Genomic DNA, 23246 nt, shown 5'->3' with positions numbered 1-23246 from the left:
TTGGGCTGGGGAAAAATTTATTGCGCCTCGCACGATTGAGAATGATAACTTAAATCACCAATCTTGAATTCTAGGATCAATAAATGAACAAAAAATTAAAACAAGTCTTTACAACAATTACCCTCCTAACTTGTTTGACCTATAATCCAAAATCACTAACAATTGATCCATTTGTTCCTGCTAAAAAGAATTGCTCTTTCAAAAAGATGATGAATATGGAACGATTTGTCTGGTTCTCTTTCTAACTTGACTGGTACAAAAAAAACCAGTAAGTGCACTTCCGCCTCTACAGATTTATCATGGATGCCGTGACAATCTTTAAACAAATCATAATAGACGCATCACAAGTACTTGCTGTTCCTGACACATGTTAGCTCTCTCTATACAATCTTGTCATTCTCTCTATCAAGAACATAATTCATGTTTTTCGCCACCTGCTAATAACATTGCTTGCGAAGAACTTCAGGCTGCCCCATAATGATGACTGCTGCGATTCCTCAACTACATCATGCTTCTTTGTGGTAGTTACCCTAGAAAAATATAATTTCAGCCATTATTATGTCAAATCTCAACGAACATAACTCATTGTATAATAGTCCATCCAGAAAGATACAGCACAGTAGAAAAACAATATTACAGAGAAAATACCAAAAATCGCACAGTGACTAATTATAAGGCTCCAATGAGATACTAATATTTGGAGAACAATATATTATCTTTTGTTGGCAGGATAGTAGACTATCACATCCCAAAGGACGAGTTCTATTACGTTGTTATCTCAAACTAGCTAGTCCCAATCAAATTCATAAATTTGCAGCATACATCAGTCCTTTTTGCAGGTCTTGGTCAAGCAGCTGATGTCGTGTTAATGTCACACATGCTTGATGACTATTGACCCTAAAAATGTATATAGTACCCCAATAACATTAGGGGAAAATCCAAATTTATCTCCTAAATAAACTTCCCATGTTTATCAAGTGGCATTATTGTAAATAAAAGGCATTGGAATGTACAAAATTAGAGTAAAAAACTATTTTCTTTGCCAACTGTCCAACTGGCATCTAAAGGAACTTGACAGAGCAAACAAACGTCGTTAGTACCATCAGGACTTAAACCCAGTTGCAAAATTTAATTTAATTCAAAACCAATTACAAAATTTAATCTTATATTCAACCCAATTGAGCAAATACACAGTTCAACAATTCCCATATTCAAGGCTATATCCACCACAATGTCAAAGTTACAAAATTTAATTTAGTTATTCAAAACCAATTACAAAATCTAATCTTATAGTCGACCCAATTACAAAATCTAATCTTATATTCAACCCAATTGAGCAAATACAGTAATAAAAAGTTAGACAATGCCTAATTCAAGGCTATATCCACCGCAATGTCAAAAACTCATATTGTAATAAGTAAATATCAGTTGAAACACTTACCTTTAAAGAGCCCAATTCAACCCATCCACCCACAATGTCCAAATTCAAGGCTATGCTAGCACCAAACAAGCGACGACGAACACAAAAAAGCAAAACCCAGGAGATTGGAAGTTCGGAGGTGATTAATTCAATGGGGTTGTAAAAAAACCCGAATGGGGTTGAAAAGCAAAACCCGATTCAATTAATTCAATGGGGTCGAAAAGCAAAACCCGATTTCAACACCAAATAAACAACAAAAGAAACAATTTAACCCAGGAGATTGAAGTCCAAAAGAGATTAATCAATGGTGTAACAATGGAAATGCATTAGGCAGCTTTTACTGATTTCGCGGAGGCTGGTAACATCAATTAACTATTGTTAACGCTTCCAACCTAATGACGTCTATTGCTGGGTCTAATCCCAATATTCTTTGTTACCATTAAATTACCATGATACCCTTCACTAACAACTGGAAATAACATTAATAGCCCTAGATAAACTTGGTAATTAATAACTACTGAACCTGGGCTTGCTCAAACATTAGTTCAAAAACATAATATCAACTTTAATTAAAAAAAAAACAAAAATTATTAACCAAAAAACATAAACCAAAAGAAGAAAATGAAATACATGTACAAATATCATACTTATAATCCAAAACTATACTTATAATTATTAACTGAAAATCATAATTAAAAACCCAAAACTAGATTCAATTATCTAAAACATACTTCTTCCGTTTTAAATTGTATGACAAGTTTTAACTTACACTATTACAAACATTGCTTTGACTAGCATTTATAGATTAAAAAACAAAAACCATAATCATGTGAGATCTTGTTAAATTAATTTCAATGTGTACTTAATTAAAAGGAAAAATGGAAATAAATAATCTCACCTTTGCTGGGTCTTCCCAAAACAATCCCACCTCTCGATTTTTCCAAAACAATCCCACCCTTGACATGGATCTTCTTTTAAAGATCCATTTCACCCGCTACCTGTTAAACAGGTTTAGATGTTTTTTTTTTTTTTTTTTTTTTAAATTCACTCTCCTCCCACTTCCCCATCCCCCTTCCATGGCAACCACCATAACCACCACCCCCAAAAACCCTTGCCACCTGAAGTACCACCAGACCTAACTTGTTGCTGCTGCCACCCTCCACTCCGCTAGAGGTGCAACCCCAGCCCAACCTCCTGCCACCGCGGAACCCCCAGTCCCAGCTCCAGCTCATAACCAAGCGGAAAACCCCATCTCACCCCGAAAACCCCACAAAACACCCCGAAAACACCACAAAACACCCCTAAAAACCCCTAGCCACCCTGAACCCCCCCCCCCCAAAGCACACCGAAAAAATAAATACTACGAAAAACTTAAAACAAAATATGGAATTTCTAGAGAATAATACCTTTAAATATTGATTAAAATCTGAAATTGATCTGGCGGGACTCCCCTTTCTTAACGAGGAAGGCGGGGTAGGATGGGGATGGGGAAGGGAAAGGGTGGTCGTTCAGACCGGGGCGGCGGGGGGTGTGACCATTGGTGCGAAGATGTTGCTGTTGTTGGTTGGGTGTGTGAGTTGTGTAGGTGCGTTAGAGTGGGTGCCTGGGGCGTGAAGGGGGGAGAAGGTGCGTTGTTGCTGGAAAAGAGGGTGGTCGTTCGGCCCTTGGCAGCGTAGGGGTGGGGGTAGGGTTGACTGGTTGGTAATTGGGGTTGTGTTTTTTTTCTTTTTTTTTTTAATTTTTAAATTTTTTTAATTTTTTAAAAATGAAATAGACCGATGAAATAGCAACACGCGGCAAATAACTTACAAAAATCGGTCACCAACAGGTAATGGAACGTTAGAGGAAGATTGTGGGCAAAGGTGGGATTGTTTTGAAAAAATCAATAGGTGGGATTGTTTTGGGAAGACCACTGAAAGGTGGAATTATTTATTTCTATTTTACGTAACTAAAATTCAAGGTTTAGCTACAATAGTATAATTAAAAAAATTTCCAATTGAATTTTGCATTGTCACACGTAATAAAAGAAACGTTTCATCTAATTTGAAATGAAGAAAGTATAACCATTTACCCAAAGCCCATAATTATAAATACAAAACGGTAACTATTAACCCAAAAACCATAACTATTAATCCAAAATCCTTATCTATTAATCAGAAATCCTTATTTATCAACTCAAAAATTAAATTTATTCACCCAAGTTCCATAACTATTAACCCAAGATCATAAATTCATAACCAATAATCCAAAACCAAAACCATAACTAAAACAAAAAATAATCATAAGTAACAATCCTAAACTCACATCCATATAAAGTATATATACAAATACCATGTGTAACTAGAAAGTCATAATAATTAACTGTCAATATAAAATCAAAAACCATATTTATATACCTAAAAACGACAACTATCAATAAGAAAATCATAGCTATTCAAAATATTATAACTATTAAGCTAAAAGTTATAAATACCAATAAAAATACCACAACTAAGCCAAAATTGTTTACCATTATAAAAAAATAAATAAATAAATAAAAAATTAAACAAGCAAATTCAAAAATAAAATTTCCCACAAAATCTTAGTCTCAAAATTATTTGGGGTCAACTAACATGTATTGTCATAAGGAATTGTCTGAAAAGGAACAAGAGCATAACAAGATAATTGATTGGAAAAAATAAATAAATAAATAAAATAAAAATAAAGTGTGTTAAGTGAGAAACAAAAGAGTAAACAAATAAATTTAAGAGAGTTTTAAAAAGAGTGGTAAGGGGATAAAAAGGAGAGGAGAAACATGTGAGTAAAAAACATAACATACCCTACATTCCATTCCTTACTACTAGTTGAATGTGATGCAGTACTATTCTTGACTTCTAGTTGTCTCCTACTACATATTTGACAAATATCTAAAGGGCCCACCAGAAATCTTTACTCGTCCTCCTCAACCATAGACCACCAAATCTTTTCTTTTGCTTTACATGTCATCATCACTTTATCCACTACGATGCCTTTCCTTTTTCTCACCCTCCGATCCTTCCTCACCTTCAACTCTTCTACTAAGCAACTCAAAAGGTAAAAATATGAGAGAAAGTAAGTTCATATTCAATTTCTTATTTGCTCGTCAATTATTGCAATGTTCTAATATCACTACTCTACTTTTAGCTAAATTTAACCCACCTCACGTTGGCAACAACCCAGCAGAAAATCCAACAAATGGATGTCTTTGCAACAAAATCCAGCTAAAAGTCCTACATAAATTGATGATTTTGGTGTTTTAGTTCAAAAGTATTGGCTCAACTCCATGAATAAGATGCTCCAATGGTAGTATGTAAAACAGTCGCTACATAACACAATAATACATCTGTCAATCTAGATCCATCCTTTGGGACCAAACCTTCTTCAGATTTTACACATACTACCCCTTATCATTCTTCCTCCTCCTCAACATCACTCAGCACAACACCATAATTCTCCCTCTCTTTCCCAGCAGATCAACCTTCCTACCCATACATGGAGAGAAAAAGGGGGTGAAGGTGGAGGAGAGGGAAACAGAGGAGTGGGCTTGGTACTGGCGTCACATGTGTCTTGTCTAGGTGTCTGCTAGTAATTTGGCCTGACAATTATATACTTTCTCCGTTTCTTATTAGTTGAAACGTTTGATTTTGGCACACAAATTAAGGAGAGATGAGAAGGAAAGAGAAAATACAAAACTACCCTTGCAAAGTTATAACCCACCCACCACTAACTATTCTAACTTGCCAGAGCCTACCCATATCTTCCATCCACATCTGGAAAACTAGAAAACTTACCGACCAATCACCAAGCCCACCACCACCACCACCATCACTCAACCCCACCACCACCATCATCACTTAACCCACCAATCCACCATCACCATTAATTTGCAGCAAACTTAACCCATCATCTTCAGTTTTTTTTTCCCAAACAATAAACAACCCTCATAATGGTTAGATTTAAAAAAATAAATAAATAAATAAAATAAAAATAAAAATAAAATTCTTAATTTTATCTCTTTAATGGAGGTTTCTCTGGCGACGTCGGCATCAACTTTCATTTCTTAGATTCAGTGAATTGATGTCTAATTCCATAATATCCTCACTAAATGCACCGACTTATACAAGAAGTGGGTAAGAGGAGAGAAGTGAGGTGACGATGGAAGAGAAAGAACTCAGCGACAGGAATGGCAAGTGAACTCTGGCGGAAAAGACTTGTGGCGGTGGCTGAAAAATTGGAACTCATACAGCTGGTGCGGCGACGGTGCCATTTACCCATGGAGGTGGCGGTGAGGGAGAGAGACTAAAATGTGTCCACCCATGGTAGTGGCTGTGAGGGAGGAGAGACTCTAAAATGGGTCACCCATGGCAGTGGATTTGACTCATGTGAAGAGAGATACTACTGAGATAGTGGGTTATGGAGGAGAGAGGAGAGAGATAGAGTGGGTCTGTCATGGAAAGAGGGAAAAGAAAGGAAGGCAAAATTGACATTTAATTATAAAAAGTTACCCAAAATAGGCACGTGTCAACTAAAAAGAAATTTCCCAAAAAGGAATACGACACAACTAATAAAAAACGGAGGTAGTATTTTTTTTGACAACCTTTTATAAGAATTTGTGCAGTCTCAGATTTCCAATATAAAGAAAAGTTGCAGCATAAGTTTCCTATGTAAACAAAAAGCAGAAAGGGCTCAATTAACAATATATAGAGTTATGGCCTAAAGGAGTAATGATATGTCAATAAATCTAATAAGTTTCTTGAGAAAAACTCAGTTAAAATTTGGTGGGATTCAACCAGCAAGCTCGACTCAAGTCCTTTACTAGCTTTATCGAGCAGGGCTATGATCCAGAAGGTCAAACTTTATGTATGAAAATCAGAAAGTAAATTGGACCGTTTGAAATGGTCACGACTCTATCTTTGCTTCTCCTTCCTCTGTTAAAAGAATATATAACCACCACTGCACAATATTTTAATTGATCCTCATCTCGACCTTACCGCACGCTACCATAATCACAGCCAACTGGTAACACAAGAAACATCCACAACATTAGCCAACACTGTAGTCACACATGGCCATGAGAACCCAAAACAACCCTAACTCTCTCATCCCCTCACTCCCTCTCCTTTGATCTAAATCACTTTTTAGATGAAATCACTTAGATCCCATCATCACTGCCACTGAGTTGCTAACCAATTCCCTTGACCCAACTCAATCGTGAAAGGGGCAGAGGGTGTAAAAAGAGCTCATTAGATGGTATTAATTAATTTCCTATTTAATGCTGAAGAAGCTTGTGGTTTTTTTTTTTTTTTTTAATATACGAAAAGGTCCAAAAAGCTAAATGGGTTTTACATTAACATTCTTCAAAAACAATAAAAATATAAAATATAAAGAAAATCAATTAAAAAACCACCTTGCAAATGTTTTAAAATTAACCTGTTGCTCAAAATTACTTTAATATGTTGAGGAGAGCATGGTCTAAATGGTATTTCACTAATTTCAGTGCCTAATCAAATCCTAATTGGGTGATTTGGGCAAATTGTTACTAAAGAGGAGAAAATTATTTCCAAGAGATTAGAACATGCCCTAGCTCCTGAATCACTTCTGGACATTCCTCGACAAAATTGCAAACTTTCTTCTTACTCCCTTAGTATTAACCAATCTTACAATCTTAAAAAGAAAATCAAACAAAATACCATTGGGAGCAAGAAAAATTTTAGGCTTATACACAGAGGCGGTTCTCTTTTACACTAGCAGTCTAGCAAACCTATCATATTGGGCAAGAGCCGTAATGAATTAAACTGTGATATTTATTGCTAACCCCCCCCCCCCCCCGCCCCCTCTCCCTCCAAAAAAAAAATGATAGATGGGGGGAGGGAAGGACTGCATTCTTCATTGTGTATAAAATGCCATAATGAGAAAAAACAAAAACAAAAGGGTTATAATTAAAGAAATGGATGGAAAGAGGCAGTATTTTCAGTTCCTTAGTCTGATGAGAAGGAAAAGAGAAAATAAAAAATTATACAAGACAAATGTATGTTTAAATGATAATTATTTCGTTGTAGGGAAAAAATTTAAATTGCATCTTTGAATAAATGTACAAGACAGATAGATAAACTATCCCCTTCAATACACCTGAACAAATTTAGAATTACACACACGAAAAACTTAGGCCAATAAACTTGTCAAGTTCTAACCTATGGGCACAGATATTATACAAACAGCCCAAATGGCCAAAAACCACTATAAATCAAACTCCATAAATTTCTGGCATTTTCCCAACCCATCACTAAATTACAGCAATTAACCCACAAACTTTTGAATCAGAAAGTTTTAAGACATTGCAGACTAATGGGGCAAATTCCACACCAAATATCCAAAACACCTCAGAGTCTCACCATCTACTGATCACGTGGAAAGAAATAACATGCAAAATACTATACATTTATCCCACCACAATTACAGCATAATAGACAAATATCTCCAAGTAAAGTTTTTGGCCCCTTTTGTACATACTATTGCAAAAGCTTACCTTTGAAATAATGTTAAAATGGCTACAAGAGGCCATATGGATGTCAACAATTTAGTAAAAGGACTTACAACTGCACTACCTACATGCTCGGAGGAAAATAAAAAGGAAATTTTGAAAAAAAAAAAAATTAACAAAGGAAGAAAAGAAAAAAATAAGCACTGGAACAATTATGACAAGCATATTCAGTACCCTATCAACAAGCTATCTTACTAAATAAAATTTGGCAGCACTGAAAGAATCAAAGTAAGAAATTGGAAGACTGAATCAAGCTGAAGGGGTTCAGCCAGTTCACAATATAAGCACAAAAGTAAACAGATTAAGAAATAACCAAACCAATGTATCCTCAAAAAACTGATACCATCATCCAAAAGCCTCTTAGAGTGTGTTTGGATTGAAGGAAATGGAGGGGAGAGAAATGGAGGAATTAAATTCTAGGAAATTGATCCATCCAACAATGGAGAGATTTGGAAGGAAAACTCATCATTCTTCCTTCCCCTTCCCTTCCCTCCCCTTCACCTCCCTCCTTTTCTTTTCCTTCCCTTAACATTACCCAAACAAACTGTAAAGTCACCAAACAATAAGTTCAAATTTTTATTGCATATAAATTTTAATGGTATAAATGCCCATAAATGTTTTAGAAATAGATAGAAACAGCTAATGCGGCAACAATGTAACACATAACAGTCTGTAACAAATGTGAAAAGATCATATTTTACTGAGCTTTCTACGGAATGACCTGTACATAATGCAATGGCCTATATTCACTTCCATGACTAACAACAACAAAAAACTATAAATTGCATGAGCTTACCTTGGGAGTTTATCACATTTTGAAGCTGGCGCAGATGCCTCGTCTAGATTACCTATCGTCACATTTTGTGATGTTTTAGGAGCTTCAATACGATGACTTGGCATTACAAAAATTTCAGAATTCTCCTGAAAACAGAGCAAGATAATAGCATGGAAGAGATTTAATAAGAAAAGTTATGGATTTTTCTACATGAAAACCACATTTTAAATTAATTTGCAATCATCAAAACTACTATTTGGAAGGGGAAACCCTAAAAAACAAAAAAAAACAAAAAAAAAAAAAAGGTGACAGAACAAGTCATGAGCTATCAAGATTTACAAGTACAATAATCCCACCACACCCAACCACAGTAATTACTAAATTAATAGGACATAAATACATTTCAAACAATGTACATGATCTAAGCAAGGATTAGAGCTATCAATTCGGGTAAACGGGTCAGGTTAGGGTCAGGTTAGTGTGGGTCAGGTCAAGTGAATTCGGGTTAATGTCATAACCTATGCGGGTCGGGTTCGGGTTCGGTCATTCTTGAGACGGGTCACGTCGGGTCATACATCTTATCGGGTTTGGTCGGGTCAATAACAGGTCAGGTTACATTTGGATCGAGTGAATAATAGGTCCATGGTTCGAAAATTCGGTTTCGGGCACGATTTCGGTCACGATCGCGATAACGGTAACTTATCGCGGTAACAGAATTGATGCGGTTATCGCGGATGTGGAGACCGAATTTTAGTTTTATAGTTTTATATGTTTTATCAATATTACAACTCATAAATTTTAAAAATTAATTTTCTTATCATTTTGTAATAATTAAAATTAGTTTTATTTTAATTATTGTCAATTATTAGTTCAATTCCTCTAAAATAAATTGTCTTCTACTGTAAGTAATGGGTAACATAAATAAAGAGTTAACTTGTTTAGTCAAAAGGTCAAAAGCAAAAAGTAATGGTATATATAATGACACTTGTCCAATACCCACTTCCCAACCACACCCCTCTAAAATATCAGAGCACCCCTCTCTCTCTCTCCTCTTCCTGCCTCTCTCTCTCTCCTCTTTCTCTTTCCTTTACTTTCTGTTTTTCAATGAAGTCGAAAAAAAAATCGAGAAATTATGTAATTTCTCAGGCGATTCATAGCTATATAGGTGTACCGGCCGATTCGGTCCAAAAATGTGTTGTATTTTAATAACCTGCATTAGATCGCTAAATCTCGGTTCGGTAAAATTGAAAACCGCTACAACTCGCCCGATACGTTATGATACGGCTACATTTTTGAACCCTGAATAGGTCGAGTTTGATTCGGGTTTTCATATAAGTTCAAATATGAGTTTGGATAGTCTGGTACTGTGGTACATAGTTAAAACATGACAACATTAATAAATCAAATACAAGGTGTTCACATTTATCTTTTTGTGCCAATTAAATACTCCATTCTTTATTATTAGCTTTATGATTCGGATTACAATACTTCTCGGTTAACTAGCTTCATTAAGGGAAACATTTAAAGCATTAATGTGCTAAACTAGACTACTAGCTATATTAGATACTCCCTCCGTTTTACATTAGTTGCAACACTTTCCGTTCTCGACCGTTTCATATTAATTGCTATATTTGGAAAGGACTCACCATTATTTTATAATTTCTGTTTCCCACTAACCCCACTTTCACAGATATTTTATTATTTCTCTTTCCTACCAACCCCACCCACACTACTTTTATTATTAATTCTATCTCTTACTAACAATACTTTATATTATAAGCCTATAAGCCTAGTCTATAATTTTCTTAAACTATGAGCCAAGCCTACTATTGCAACTAATGCGAAACGGAGGGAGTAAGAGTTAAGATATGTGTGTTGTGTGGGAAAGTAGATTTAAGGAATCTATGTGTAAGCAATGTTTAAGGTAGATTTGTCAATTTGAGTGTTTGAGTCGAGTTAGCTCGGTTTGAGCCAATTTAAGTTAATTGCATTACTATTCGGGTTGGGTTAAATGTGGTTTAGGTTGGGTTAAGAACAGATCAGGTTGAATTCGAGTCGGATTAATAACCGGTCGAATTGAATCTAGGTGGGGTTAGTAGGGGTTAGTAACAGGTCGAGTTGATTTCAGGTTTCAACGGGTCAAAACGGGTTTGGGTCAATCTCGGGTTTGGGTCGGGTTTGGTTCAAGTTAATAATTGACGAGTTATGTTCGAGTCAAGTCATCTCAAGTCGGGTCATGTTCGGGTTTGGGTCACAAATCCTAAGGTTAACTCGGGTCTCGGGTTGGTTTTAAGTGATCTCAGGTCGCGTCATATCGGGCTCCGGTCACCAATTTACCTGGTTCAAACAATCAGATCATGATCGGGTTCGGGTAAAATTTTCGGGTCGGGTCAACAATGGTGGTTTCCTTCAATTGAGAAGCTATTAACCAAACAATACAATGGATATTTGTTAAGCTAGCTATTAACCAGCTCAACAATGGTGGTTTCCTTCAATTCGAGAAGAAGGATGATCTCCCAAAATAAGCCTAAGCTTAACAACACAATTTTCTGGATATCCTACTCTATACCCATGCACCTATATTTATATTATTTAGAGCTTCTACAAGCTTCCATTCTACACTCTTTCCCCTAACAAACTTAGATTCCCTTAATAACAGAATTATTGAATTATGAACTAATTAACTAAATAGAAATTATTTAAATGTAATTAATAAAGCGACCATCTAATTATTAGAGTAGCAATTGTCGTGGCCTTGCGTGCATATGACGTCACCACCGAGGACCTGATCCCTTGCTAAAGATTACTACCTCAAATGACACTCCACACATTTACAATTATAGATTTAAAATATACACTAGTAATCATACAATCTAATACACACACACACACACATATATATATATATATATACTCCCTCCGTTAATTTTTATTTGCAACTTTGGGGCAAATAACGGTTCACGAGGCAAAAGTTAAGGGGCAAATATTAGAGGAAGTATAATGGAGATTAATATATTATAGGAGTATGTAATTAAGGTGGAAAGAGAATGTTTAAAGAAATCAACCACCCACTGCCACCACCAAGACCAGCCAACACCACCGCCGCCTCCACCAACACCACCGCCGGCTTCACCAACACCACTACCACCCCCACGAAACCACCACCGCTACCAACCCCACGAAACCAGTCCGAACTTGCAGTCCACGAAACCCGTCCGCAACCAACCCCACCGCAACCAACACCCACGAAACCACCACAGCAACCACCTTCAATAAAACCCAAAACCCACGCCCTAGACCCACCTCTAACCCAGACCACCCAAAAATCCAGCAGCTCCACCCACCCACCCACTCACCACACTAAACCCTTACCCAAAAAAATCGAACAAAATCCAAAAAAACCCAGCAATTCGAAGATAAATCACCCAAAAAAAATCGAAAAAAAAATACAAAATTGTAGATCTACAATAATCAACAATAAAAATTAACAATAAAACGGAAAATTAACAATAGAAATACAATAGCTTCGTTGTCGAGCTTTGAAGCTGTATACCCCATTTTTATGGGTTAGTTTTACAGAGAAATTTGAGAGGAAAGAGAGTGGGTTAATGGCGGTGTGAGGGGCGGTGGTGTGAGGGGAGACTAGCTTATAGTAATAGGAGAGAGAATGGTGGTGTGAGGGGCGGTAGTCGTGACTCGTGAGGGAGGAGGGATGAAGAGGCTGAAGGTGAAAGAGATGAACCGGGTGAAAGAGATGAAGAGAGGTTGAAGAAAGAGATGAATAGGTGGTGGGTAGACTAGGAGATGATTAAATGGGGTAGAATTAGATTAATAATTTTAGATTAGATAAAAAAGGTTATTGTGATTAAAATAAGATAAGGGTAAAATTAAGAAAATCTGAATTTTTAAGTAAGGGTAAATTTGTAATTTTCAGGGTTTTTGTTTACAAAAAATAGAAAGAAAATAGAAAGTTGCACATAATAGTTAGCGGACTAAAATGGCAAAAGTTGCAAATAAAAATTAACGGAGGGAGTATATATATATATATATATATATATATATATATATATATATATATAAAGGGGAGTTTTTCCTCAAGATTTTAGAATGCCACATAGGATTTTGATTTTTATAAAAAATTAGAGCGCCACGTAAGATTATGATTTATTAAAAAAACGTCATGTAGCGCCACAAAAAGTACCATGTAGGATTATAATTTTTAAAAAAAATTAATTTGAACAAAATTAATCCTAAAAAAACATATTTATAAAACTAATATTTATAAAACTAATCTTTATAGTTAATAATTGATCTCATTATTATATTTTTTTATCGTAAGATTATGCCTTATGTTAACCAATATTTGTATTTTATTTTAGAATAAAATAAAAATATAATCACCACGTAAGCAAAATTAAGGAATGAGATTTGATAAATTTAATTTTAAATGTAAAAAACAAAGAATAATGTTTTAGGATTTAAATTATTTAAACACAAAAAAAAATTATATTTTTACATAAAAGATGATTCTACGGATGACATAACATATTTAAAATTAAATTTATTTTTAATAACATTTAACACATAACCCTAACGAACAAGGTCGCATCATAAATTACATTAAAATAAAGGAAAAATTCACTTTAATAATCTCAACTTTGCTCAATTTATTTTAAATAATCCCAAATTTTGATAATCTCAACTTTCACCTGCGTTTTCTTTCTTCAATCCCAAACCGGCTAACAAAAGTCAACAACCTTTGATTCTAGGTAACTAACACGTGTCACCACGTGATAGGTCCAAAAAATTAAAAATAAAAAATAAAAAAGTTAAAAAAAAACGAAAAAAGTTAAAAAAAATCCAAACCACCAAGGTTGGTGGCCCTTCTCCCCAGCCTACCCACGAACAACCCCTCCCCAGCCCCTTGCCACCAATTTTCGCCACCGAACCACCGCTTACACCGGAAATCGGCCCCCAACCCGCCACCTCGAAAAACCACCATTGCCCCTCACAACGCCGCCTAGATACCATTACCCTCCCTAACTCAACCCCCTAAATGGACCCCCTCCCTTCCTACACCGCCAAAATCGGCGTTCCCTCCCTTCCCACACCACCGAAACCGGCCCTCCTCCCTTTCCCCAACCCAGAAACCGACCATAACCCTTCACCCACCTTCGAAATCAATCCCAAGCTCTTAACAACAACTGTTTCAGGGCTAGCTTGGGGTGGGGTTGGTTTACGAGGTACAGTGGGGGCACGAACTTTCAACTAGTTTGATTTATGAATGAACAAAATACTCAATCCATCCCTAACCATTTTGAAATATCTACAATTAAAAAATAAAAAAATTAAATAAAAAAGAAAGTAAAACTAAAACTAAAAATAAAAATGGGGGCAATAGCTAAATGAGTGCTTACAGCACGCACTTTAGGGTGTGTAAAATTCAAAGAGGATTTCAGAGCACAACTTGATCATACCGTTGACATGGCAATTAGAGTCTCACTTGCCAAGGTGCTCTCCATTACAGTTGATATACCAGGCACTATGCAGCTTTCCAGAATTCTACTATTTTCACTAGTGTCCATATCTGCAGATGCTCTGCCATGCTCTCCCCAAACCTTTTTCTCACTACCAGATTCATATTCTGCTGTTATCTCATGGTTCTTGTTCAAAGTTGACATATCAATCATCTTCTGGTCACTGATTTTATCAATTTCGTAGCTCAAATAACATTCTGCTGAAGTACCGTCATCCACAACAGTATTCCTCTTGTCCTTGCCAGACAGTTTACAGTCAACAATAGCTTTAACTTCAGAAAACTGATATGGTTGAGCTTTTTGCAGTATAGTTAGTTTATCAGCAGCACTGGCCACAGTAGGTAACTTGGATTTGTATTCCAACTCCTGAATAATAACCTTAGTTTTATAGTGAGAGCCGCCAATTTGATTAGTAACATTTTTGGTTGTTGGGAATTTTCCGGAATTCATCACCCTGTATCTGCAACAAAAGTGATCTAAAAATTTTACTCCATGACTAGCATGCCAACTACCCTTATAAGGTATAATTCCAAATATAAGAAAAAAAAAAAAAAAAAAAAAAAAAAAAAAACATCATATGGGAAATGCAGGATTAACACAGAATAATCACTATACGGCATAATATGTACCAAAACAGTCAGATAAACTTGAATTCATATTGATCATAAAGTTTATAGATGACAACTATCATTTAGGATTAGAATACAGTCAACTAGCAGCTAATTTCAAATTTGTTAAATTGTTATTTTAGTTCAGCTATAGTTTTTTGTAAGTGAGTAACATGTATGAATAGGAGTTTGTTTAGCAAATGTAATTGTTAGCATATTATAGTAGCAATTTGTTATAGTACAGTATTTGGTTTTTGTAATTTGATGTTATTCCTAGAAGAAGAAGTTGTCAAAATTTGATGAGTATTTATTTGAGTAGCATAGGTCAACCCTCAATGTCAACACCATTTACGAGTTGTCAATATGTGGTGATACAGGGGTAGTTAGGTGGGTTATACCGAGCTTAATCTTAGTTCCATTACAATAAGTCATACCATTTTAATATTTTATCCAGAGTCCTATACAGTTTTACTAGTCCCTTAAAGAGTGGATTTTACGTGCAGAATAAGTCATACCATTTTTAATTACCAAAAAGCTAAAATTGTAAGAAGTTGCAATTTTGAAAATATATAACGTGACGAATGTAACAAGATTCCACATCACTATATATTTCATTACGTATAAATCACAAAATATAATCAAAGGAAAGTGTGTGAATAAGGTTAGAGTCAAAACGTGTCAACTAAAAAAAAAAAAAAAAAAAAAAAAAAAAGAGGAAGTAGTAATTTATTATCGTGAAGAGTCCTAGTCCAATTAGGTGTTTATTTTCTATATAACCTAGATCTCTTTTCTAGATTATTCTATTATTTATATTGCCTATATAAATGGTCTTAGGATCTTATCTTATTTGTGTGAGTGAGGTTAAGGTTAATAAAGTTTACAATTTTGTGATAAAACTTATGAGAGTAGATGAGATGCTTAATCGCCCAACTACCATTTTGTAGTTGTGATAAAATTTAAAAAATAAAAAAAAAAAAAAAAAAAGGCAATACTTGGAGGGAAACAATATCGAGTGTCATCCCAAGAGTGGTGATGATAGTTGGATGTATGATAATAAACCCTCGAGTTAATTACTACTAGAAAGGGAGCAACATTTCAAGTTAATTATTACTAGTTTGAAAATCAACCATGCCACATAAACTTGATTCCTATGAAAGACAAGATTGGGACAACATTTGAAGTTGAAGAATCGACCTTTGTTCGTCATTGAGGATTCATTGAGTTTCATGAATTACAGTGACACAATGAAGGAAGTTGATGAAATTTGGGTGTATTTTATGTTAAAGATTTTAGCATGATTCGTGGACGAATCAATTTTAAAGAAGGGGAGTTCGATGTGTATTTGAGTAGCAAGGGTCAACCCTCAAAGTCAAAACCATTTATGAATTGCCTATTTGTGGTTGTTTTAGGTTAGATGTATTAAATGCCAAAAAAATTAAAAAATAAAAAAATAAAAATAAAATAAAATAAAAAGAGAGAGATGGTAGATGTATTGGTAAGACGGCTATTTTGATACATGAGTAATTAGGTAGTATATGACACTTGGCGTGCAAGGAAATTACCAAGCTTAGTCCTCGTAAGTCATATCTTTTTAAGAGTCATTTGATTTAATTTGTTGGAATGGGTCAGAATGGATTTAAATCCATTCCATTCATTTCAGGAAAAATACACTTTAATAATTCCAACTATTAGCGATTTACTTCTAATAATCCCAACTAGGGTTTATTATCTAATATCCCAACCATGGGGTGGCAGAAAATGAGTTTTGGGGTTTCTTTTTCTTTTAAAGTTTTTTTTTATTTTGGAGCAATTACATGTTGACACATTTTTTTTTTATTTTTTTTTTTAAATCATTTAAAGTTTTTTTTTTTTATTTTGGAGCAATTACATGTTGACACTTTTTTTTATTTTTTTTTTTTAAAAAAAAAAGTTTACCCTTTTAGTAGGTTACCGGTCATTGAAACTATTAGAGGCAAATTGACCCCATAGTTGGGATTATTAGATAATAAACCTTAGTTGGGATTATTAGTAGTAAATCGCCCATAGTTGGATTATTAAAATGTATTTTTCCTTTATTTTATTGTTTGGTTAGGCTTTTTAGGTATGGAACCTCATAATATCGAAAAGGTTCTAACTCTGTCCCATCCCACTTGAATCTCACCCCCACCTCACCCCCTAAGATTCACATTCCATTTCAATAATGAAATATAACACTTACTTTAACATATATACCAAATAACTTTAAATTAGTATGGAATTTAGATCCATTCCTCCCTAGTATGAGATTTTTTTTTTCAATCCAATTTAGTTTAACAAACCAAACAGCCCTTAATGTTTTATTAGGAGCCCTACGCAGTTTTACTAGTCCCTTAGCGATGGAAATTTTACTTGTAGAAAAATGAAAGTCCCTTCGTTTCGAAATAAGTGACACACTTCCTTCTTTTTGGTCATTCTAGAATAATTAACAAACTACCATAAATGACGAGGAACCACTATTATCAAATTTTTACCATATTATTCCAGGCCCACTAGCTTTTCTCACCCCACATGTCCCTTTTTTAATAATATAAATTAAATCCACTAACTTTATTTTACATTAAACGACTCAATTTATGGTCCCCAGCTATAATTTTCATAATACATACTAGAATAAGGAAGCGTGTCAATTATTCTACAACGAAAGGAGTAGTATCTCATTATCTTTAAGACTCTTAAGAGTCCTATTTAATAAGTGTTTATTTACTATCTTACTCAGACTTATTTGATAGTTTATTCTATAATTTAGTGCCTATATATACAGCCTTAGGGAATGTTTTTAATATTTTTGTGGGTGTATTTGAGATTAAAATGTTTAAAGTTTTGTGATAAAATTTATGAGTAGATGATATGCTTATTCACCCTACCTAGGTTTCCTAATTTGATTTAGTATTTGCCCATTTGTTCAAATCCTTTAGTTTAGGTCCATTTGTATCTAATTAGCACCCTAGATTTTGTGAAGTTCGTAAGACTTGAGCAAAACCATATTAAAACAGCTTTAGAAAATTGGTATTTAATGTGGGTGTTTGTATTATAAAAATAAAGAAACAATATGTTTACCTCCAAAACTACCTCTACCCAACAACTCATTGTAGTTAGCTTTTTCCAAAACACGATGTGAAATAGTAGAACTTAGCCATTTAATAATCTATAACGGGAGTTGTTTTGCAAATTCTTGTTACAAAATGGCAAAATAATAGCCATGCCCTTGATGTGTTAAGATTTTTAATTCTCATTATGTCTATTCTTTTGTCAAACTTGGCCAAATTAATTACCAAAACAATCAAAATCCTCCCTCCTTGCGGTTGTGTTGCCACCTCACCCTCCTCCCAACTATCGCTCCACCACCCCTTCTCTTTAGTTATTACCACAACCATGGTTATAACTAAGGTATTAAAGGTCAAATTTGAACATAAATTCTTAGATTAGAAGTTTTCATAGTCGAATTTGACTATTTAAAACTATAATTAATCGTCCAAAGTATACTCTTGATTTTTCTTTTCTAATCATTAGGGATGTGGGTTTTTAGAAGGGTGTTAGCGGTTACAATTGGTACATGTGGTTTTTCAAGGCTATAAAGTTTTTTTAGGTTGGGTAGGAGTGGATTTTGGGTGGGTGGGGCATGGTTTTGAGGGATTGTAGTTTTCTAAAGAGTGCATGATGGGTTAGGGTGTTTTAAATGGTGGGGTATGGTTTATAATGAGGGTGGTTTTGGGGTGGCTAAGGGCAATTTTGCGAGTGTGTAATGTTAGTGATTACAGGCGACACTAGTGTAGGTGGAGGTGAGACAGTGCCCACGAGTGTGAAGGTGGTGATTGTGTAATGTTATGGTGGTGCATTCATTACAAAATTAAGTAAATATGGCAATAACTAAAATTTGTTGCCACCAAAAATCCGTTGCCGACTCTAGTTAGCAACGGGTTGGAAACAAAAGTTTGTTGTTGCTAAAAGACTTGTTGCCATGGGATTTTGGCTACCATTTGCACAACAATTTTTGTTGCAATATTGCATTCATTTAAATACAGTTTCTATGATGGTTGTTGTTCTTGGTGCATGCGTTGCCAACTTTGGCAACAGATTACCATGGGTTGTTGCTAAAAGTAGCAACAAATTATTAATGTTGGTTCCTAAAATTACCAACATATTTTAAATATTGGTTCCTAAAAATAGCAACAAATTATTAATGTTGGTTCCTAAAAGTACAGATTATTAATGTTGGTTCCTAAAAATAACATCAAATCATGCTATTCGGTTCAACCTGACCCATTTACCAATCCCGAACCTCACTCGGGTCAACTCGGCTCGGTTTTGCATACAAGGCTCTTTGAATCCCCACTCTCAAGAATCGCAGTTGGTAGGTGTCGAACCTCTGACCTCAAAGTCACATGGTGAAACTCTTACCAACTATACCAAGTAGTATTTGTTTACTTTTATGCATATAATTGATAATAAGTGGACGAAATATTAGAGGCGGAATTCTAAAATCTGAATTAGGGACAAAATGAAAATTTTGTCTCTAAATTAGAGACGGAATTGAAATCCGTTTCTATTTGATGTCAGAATAGCAACAAATAATAAGAAGAGTGTCTCCAAAATATTATACTTAATAATAGCTAAAAGTGACCTGCATATAAATTAACAACAAATTGTAACACAACTTGTTTCCAATGGCAATAAACTAGAATTTGATGTCATTATAGCAACAAATAATAAGAATCTCCAATGGCAACAAATAAAAATTTCGTGTCATTCATTGGTAAATGGCAACAAATAAAAATATGTTATCATCTAGCAACAATTGTTTAGACGACTCGTTTCTAATGGCAACGATTCAAAAATTCATTGTCTTTCTTTGTTTCTAAATCAATACAAATAAAATATCAGTTGCCATTGTTTGTTGTTATATGACAACAAGACAAAAATATGATGTCATCTAGTAACAACTAGTAACACAATTTGTTTTAAACAACAACAAATCAAAAACACGTAGCCATTAATTATTAAAAAAAGTAAAGCATAAAATGTCGCTTTTAATTAGGCAATGAAAAAATTTATTTTCGTTGCTATTTAGCAACGTTTTAAAAATCTATTGCCAAACTTAGTTGCTAAAAAGCTTTAATTTTTGTAGTGTATTAGTGGCATAAAGGAAGGGAATGGAAATACCATGGGGGTATGGAATTAAAGTAAAGGAGTTTGATGAAAATGAGAGGGGAAAGGTTACGATAAAAATGGCATCATAAGCAACAATTTCAATTTTTGTCCATTCTCTTTCCTCTTTCTGATTACCCCCCATACCAAACGCCCCCTAAGTCAAAGTTAATCCGTGTGTATTGAAGTTCACTATAATTCTAGATACTTTTGTGTTTACTTCTAAGGACTTTACTATCTCAATATGAAGTGTGCTTTCAAATGCTTAGAGCTGAAACACATTAATATACTGAATAGAGTACGCTATTCAAGAACAGATCATAACAAAGCTTGACATAAACAAGGAGAAAGATTGAAGGAGTTGATACTATTTGAATTAGTGGATTAATTCAGACAAAAATTACTACTAATCTTGAGTTGCTTGTAGAAAACCATGTTAGCCTTAATATTTGGAGAAAAGTATACTATTTCAACTGAAGCATCTTACTAGTTCTTAATATAATACACAGGATGACAAAAGCCTAATGGAAGAATAATCACCATTGAACAACTTATCTTAAAATTCACCCTTCAACAAATCAACTTAAAATTCAGTTTATGATAGGTAACTTCCATCTTTAAAATGCCTGTTTTCCTAAGATAAAAAAATAAAAATAAAAAAAATAAAGGAACAAGAGACCGACATTGGGGGCGATAAGAAGCCATTCAGCCCAAGTGTATGAGATCCATCGTCTTTCTTTGCTTTGTTTCCCTTTAGCAGTGGTGTGGGGTACAAAACAACAAGTCTTTTAAACAATGAAAATCATGCCCACTGTCACAAAGAATAAGGACTATTCACACAAACAAGAGGCACCTTTTTTTCCTTTTATCAAGAAACTGCCATCCCATCATAGTTTCCATCTATAAATTAAAAAAAATAATACCAAGATTAATGTTGTGTTACAGGAAAGCCTGAGACCAAATGGAGGATATGGAGTGAGATTAAAAAATAAAAAAAAATAAAGAATCTAAGACTTCTAGAGATACCAGATAAAAGCACTAGGCCTGACAGGGATTCTGCTCTGGACCAATCACTCCACTTGAAGAAAAGCATTATTTTGTATTTTTTTCAAGTCAACCTATTGACTCAATTACAGACCTTCTGTTGGCATCTTCTTCTCCTTTAGTAATGTTTGGAGTATAAGGATTAGTGTAACGAGGATCATCCTTTTAGACTCCACTCTGGAGTAATTTACTATCCATTCCTAGCACATACATCCTAATAGACTTTCAAGCTTCTAATAATGAAGAATCTTGCTTTTTGAACTTCAACTATCCTCCAGCAATGATATTATACACAACCCAACTAGACGCACTACATCCACATCTCATACCTAGTTGACTGATGAATCTCCTAATAGGGTTATGACCATTATAATCAAAGAATCAAACTGATACGATTAATTGTCTTGGTCTTCTACTCTTCTTAACTATCGGGAAACTGATAATTATATATTAGGCTACCAGACAAACAAGTACAGAACCAAGACATCTTATCAATTCTATACACTTCAAAGCTGAAATTTTATCAATGATGATTCTTTCCACTTTGTGAATGTAATTTAATCCAATAACACCGAACTTCAAAATTAACCATCTCCATCACCAAGCAATTACTACAAATAACCCCATCACAACAACCTAACAAAACACTCTTCAACAGCTTTACAAAAATTTGAAAAAAAAAAAACGACAATTAAATGGTTTACAAATACAAGCATTATAAAACACCCATTGTTGAATCACACCCATAAAACAAATTAAAGAGGCAATAAAAGTGAAATGATCAATCAAAATAACAGCGAGAAAAAAGGAGCATAATTCGTTTGGCTTACTTGTTGACATATGCTTCCACCATTGCTTTTCTTTCATGTGCAGGGATCCTTTTCCCAGTTCTACGCTTATTGAGTATTTCTTGAGCCGCAGTCGCAGCCGTACCCAAGTACCTCCGTTGCGGCCAAGCAACATCTGCAACATGCGATTCAAAATTCTCCACAGTTATTGCACACAAAAGACAAACTAATAAGAATTCACACTTCATTGCACGGAATTATGAAAAATTACCTGAGCGGAGAAGAGTGTGAAGACGGTTTCTTAGAGGAGAGAGAAGTTTGAAGTTCATGATTGTAGAACAAGAAGAAGAGATATGATGTCCGAAGTTAGGGACACAACGGCGGGAGAGCCATGGAAAATCGGAGAGATGGAGACTGAGAGTCGATCTATTGGGGTTTTCAAAGATGTTTGCTGGCCGAGTCTTGGCGGAAATCGGGAAAAGTAGTACGGAGTAGGGTCTTGTTTAATTTAACTTATTTTTACTTTCTTTATAAAAAAATAAGTTTAGACTAGAGCAAAAAAAATAAATTTATATCCGATTATTGTTTTATGTGCAATTTTTTATCGCTAAATATATTTAATTTCGTAATGAGAAAAAATTATGAAAATGAATGCCTAGGTGGAGGTCGCTTCCGAACAGTAATATCGAGGTATAATTGATATTACAACTTGATCTTAACTGAATCCTTCGGGTCGAACCCAATCGAATCACCGATCCGAGACGACGAATTAATCCAAAAGGATTTAATGAGTCTATAGAGTTTTACGAATACAGACGTCGGAAATCGAGCCTAGGGCCTCGAGACCGAGCGTCGCAAAATCACAAGCAACAAGTATGAGCGTAGCCGTAGCTAGGTTAGGCTAGCTCGTCGCAAGCCTAGGTGCACCATGTGTGTGCTAGGCGCACCATGGTGTGCTGGGGACTATCGCAGTCTAGGCGTGCCCAGGCAGCCCATCGCAAGCTAGCAGCATGCTAGCATGGGTGCCTAGGTGCGCATGGTAGCTATCGCAAGCCCCACAAGCACCAGGCAGCCCATCGCAGCTAGCAGCATGATAGCCTGGGTGCACATGAGCACTGTCGCAGCCTTAGCATCATGCTTAGGCGCGCTATCGCAGCCCTAGCATGATGCCTAGGCACCATCGCAATGCTAGGCACTGACGCATGTGCATGTGCGTGTGTGCATGCCTCGCACCAAGCAGGGCAGTGCTTGGCACTGGCTGATGCATGCTAGTGCGAGGATGCCTGGCAGCGTCGCCGAGCACGCATGCTAGGCCTTGCGTGCATAGGCTA

General features: G+C 35.2%; 1 protein-coding gene across 1 annotated transcript; it reads right to left on the bottom strand.

Moving 5' to 3' along the window:
• On the bottom strand, nucleotides 1–22413 carry LOC110692626. The gene is made up of 5 exons (XM_021869660.1): nucleotides 22187–22413; nucleotides 21958–22090; nucleotides 14232–14751; nucleotides 8776–8900; nucleotides 1–530 (listed from the first exon to the last, which is right to left on the bottom strand). The coding sequence occupies exons 1-5, from the start codon at nucleotides 22242–22244 to the stop codon at nucleotides 419–421; spliced, it is 948 nt and encodes a 315-aa protein (XP_021725352.1). The 5' UTR covers nucleotides 22245–22413; the 3' UTR covers nucleotides 1–418.
• Between the last annotated feature and the right edge of the window lie 833 nt (nucleotides 22414–23246).

The sequence above is a fragment of the Chenopodium quinoa genome, unplaced genomic scaffold (assembly GCF_001683475.1).
Source record: "Chenopodium quinoa cultivar QQ74 unplaced genomic scaffold, ASM168347v1, whole genome shotgun sequence".
Lineage (NCBI taxonomy): Eukaryota > Viridiplantae > Streptophyta > Magnoliopsida > Caryophyllales > Amaranthaceae > Chenopodium > Chenopodium quinoa.
Note: the sequence above shows the minus strand (reverse complement) of the source record. Positions and strands in the feature narration are given on the sequence as shown.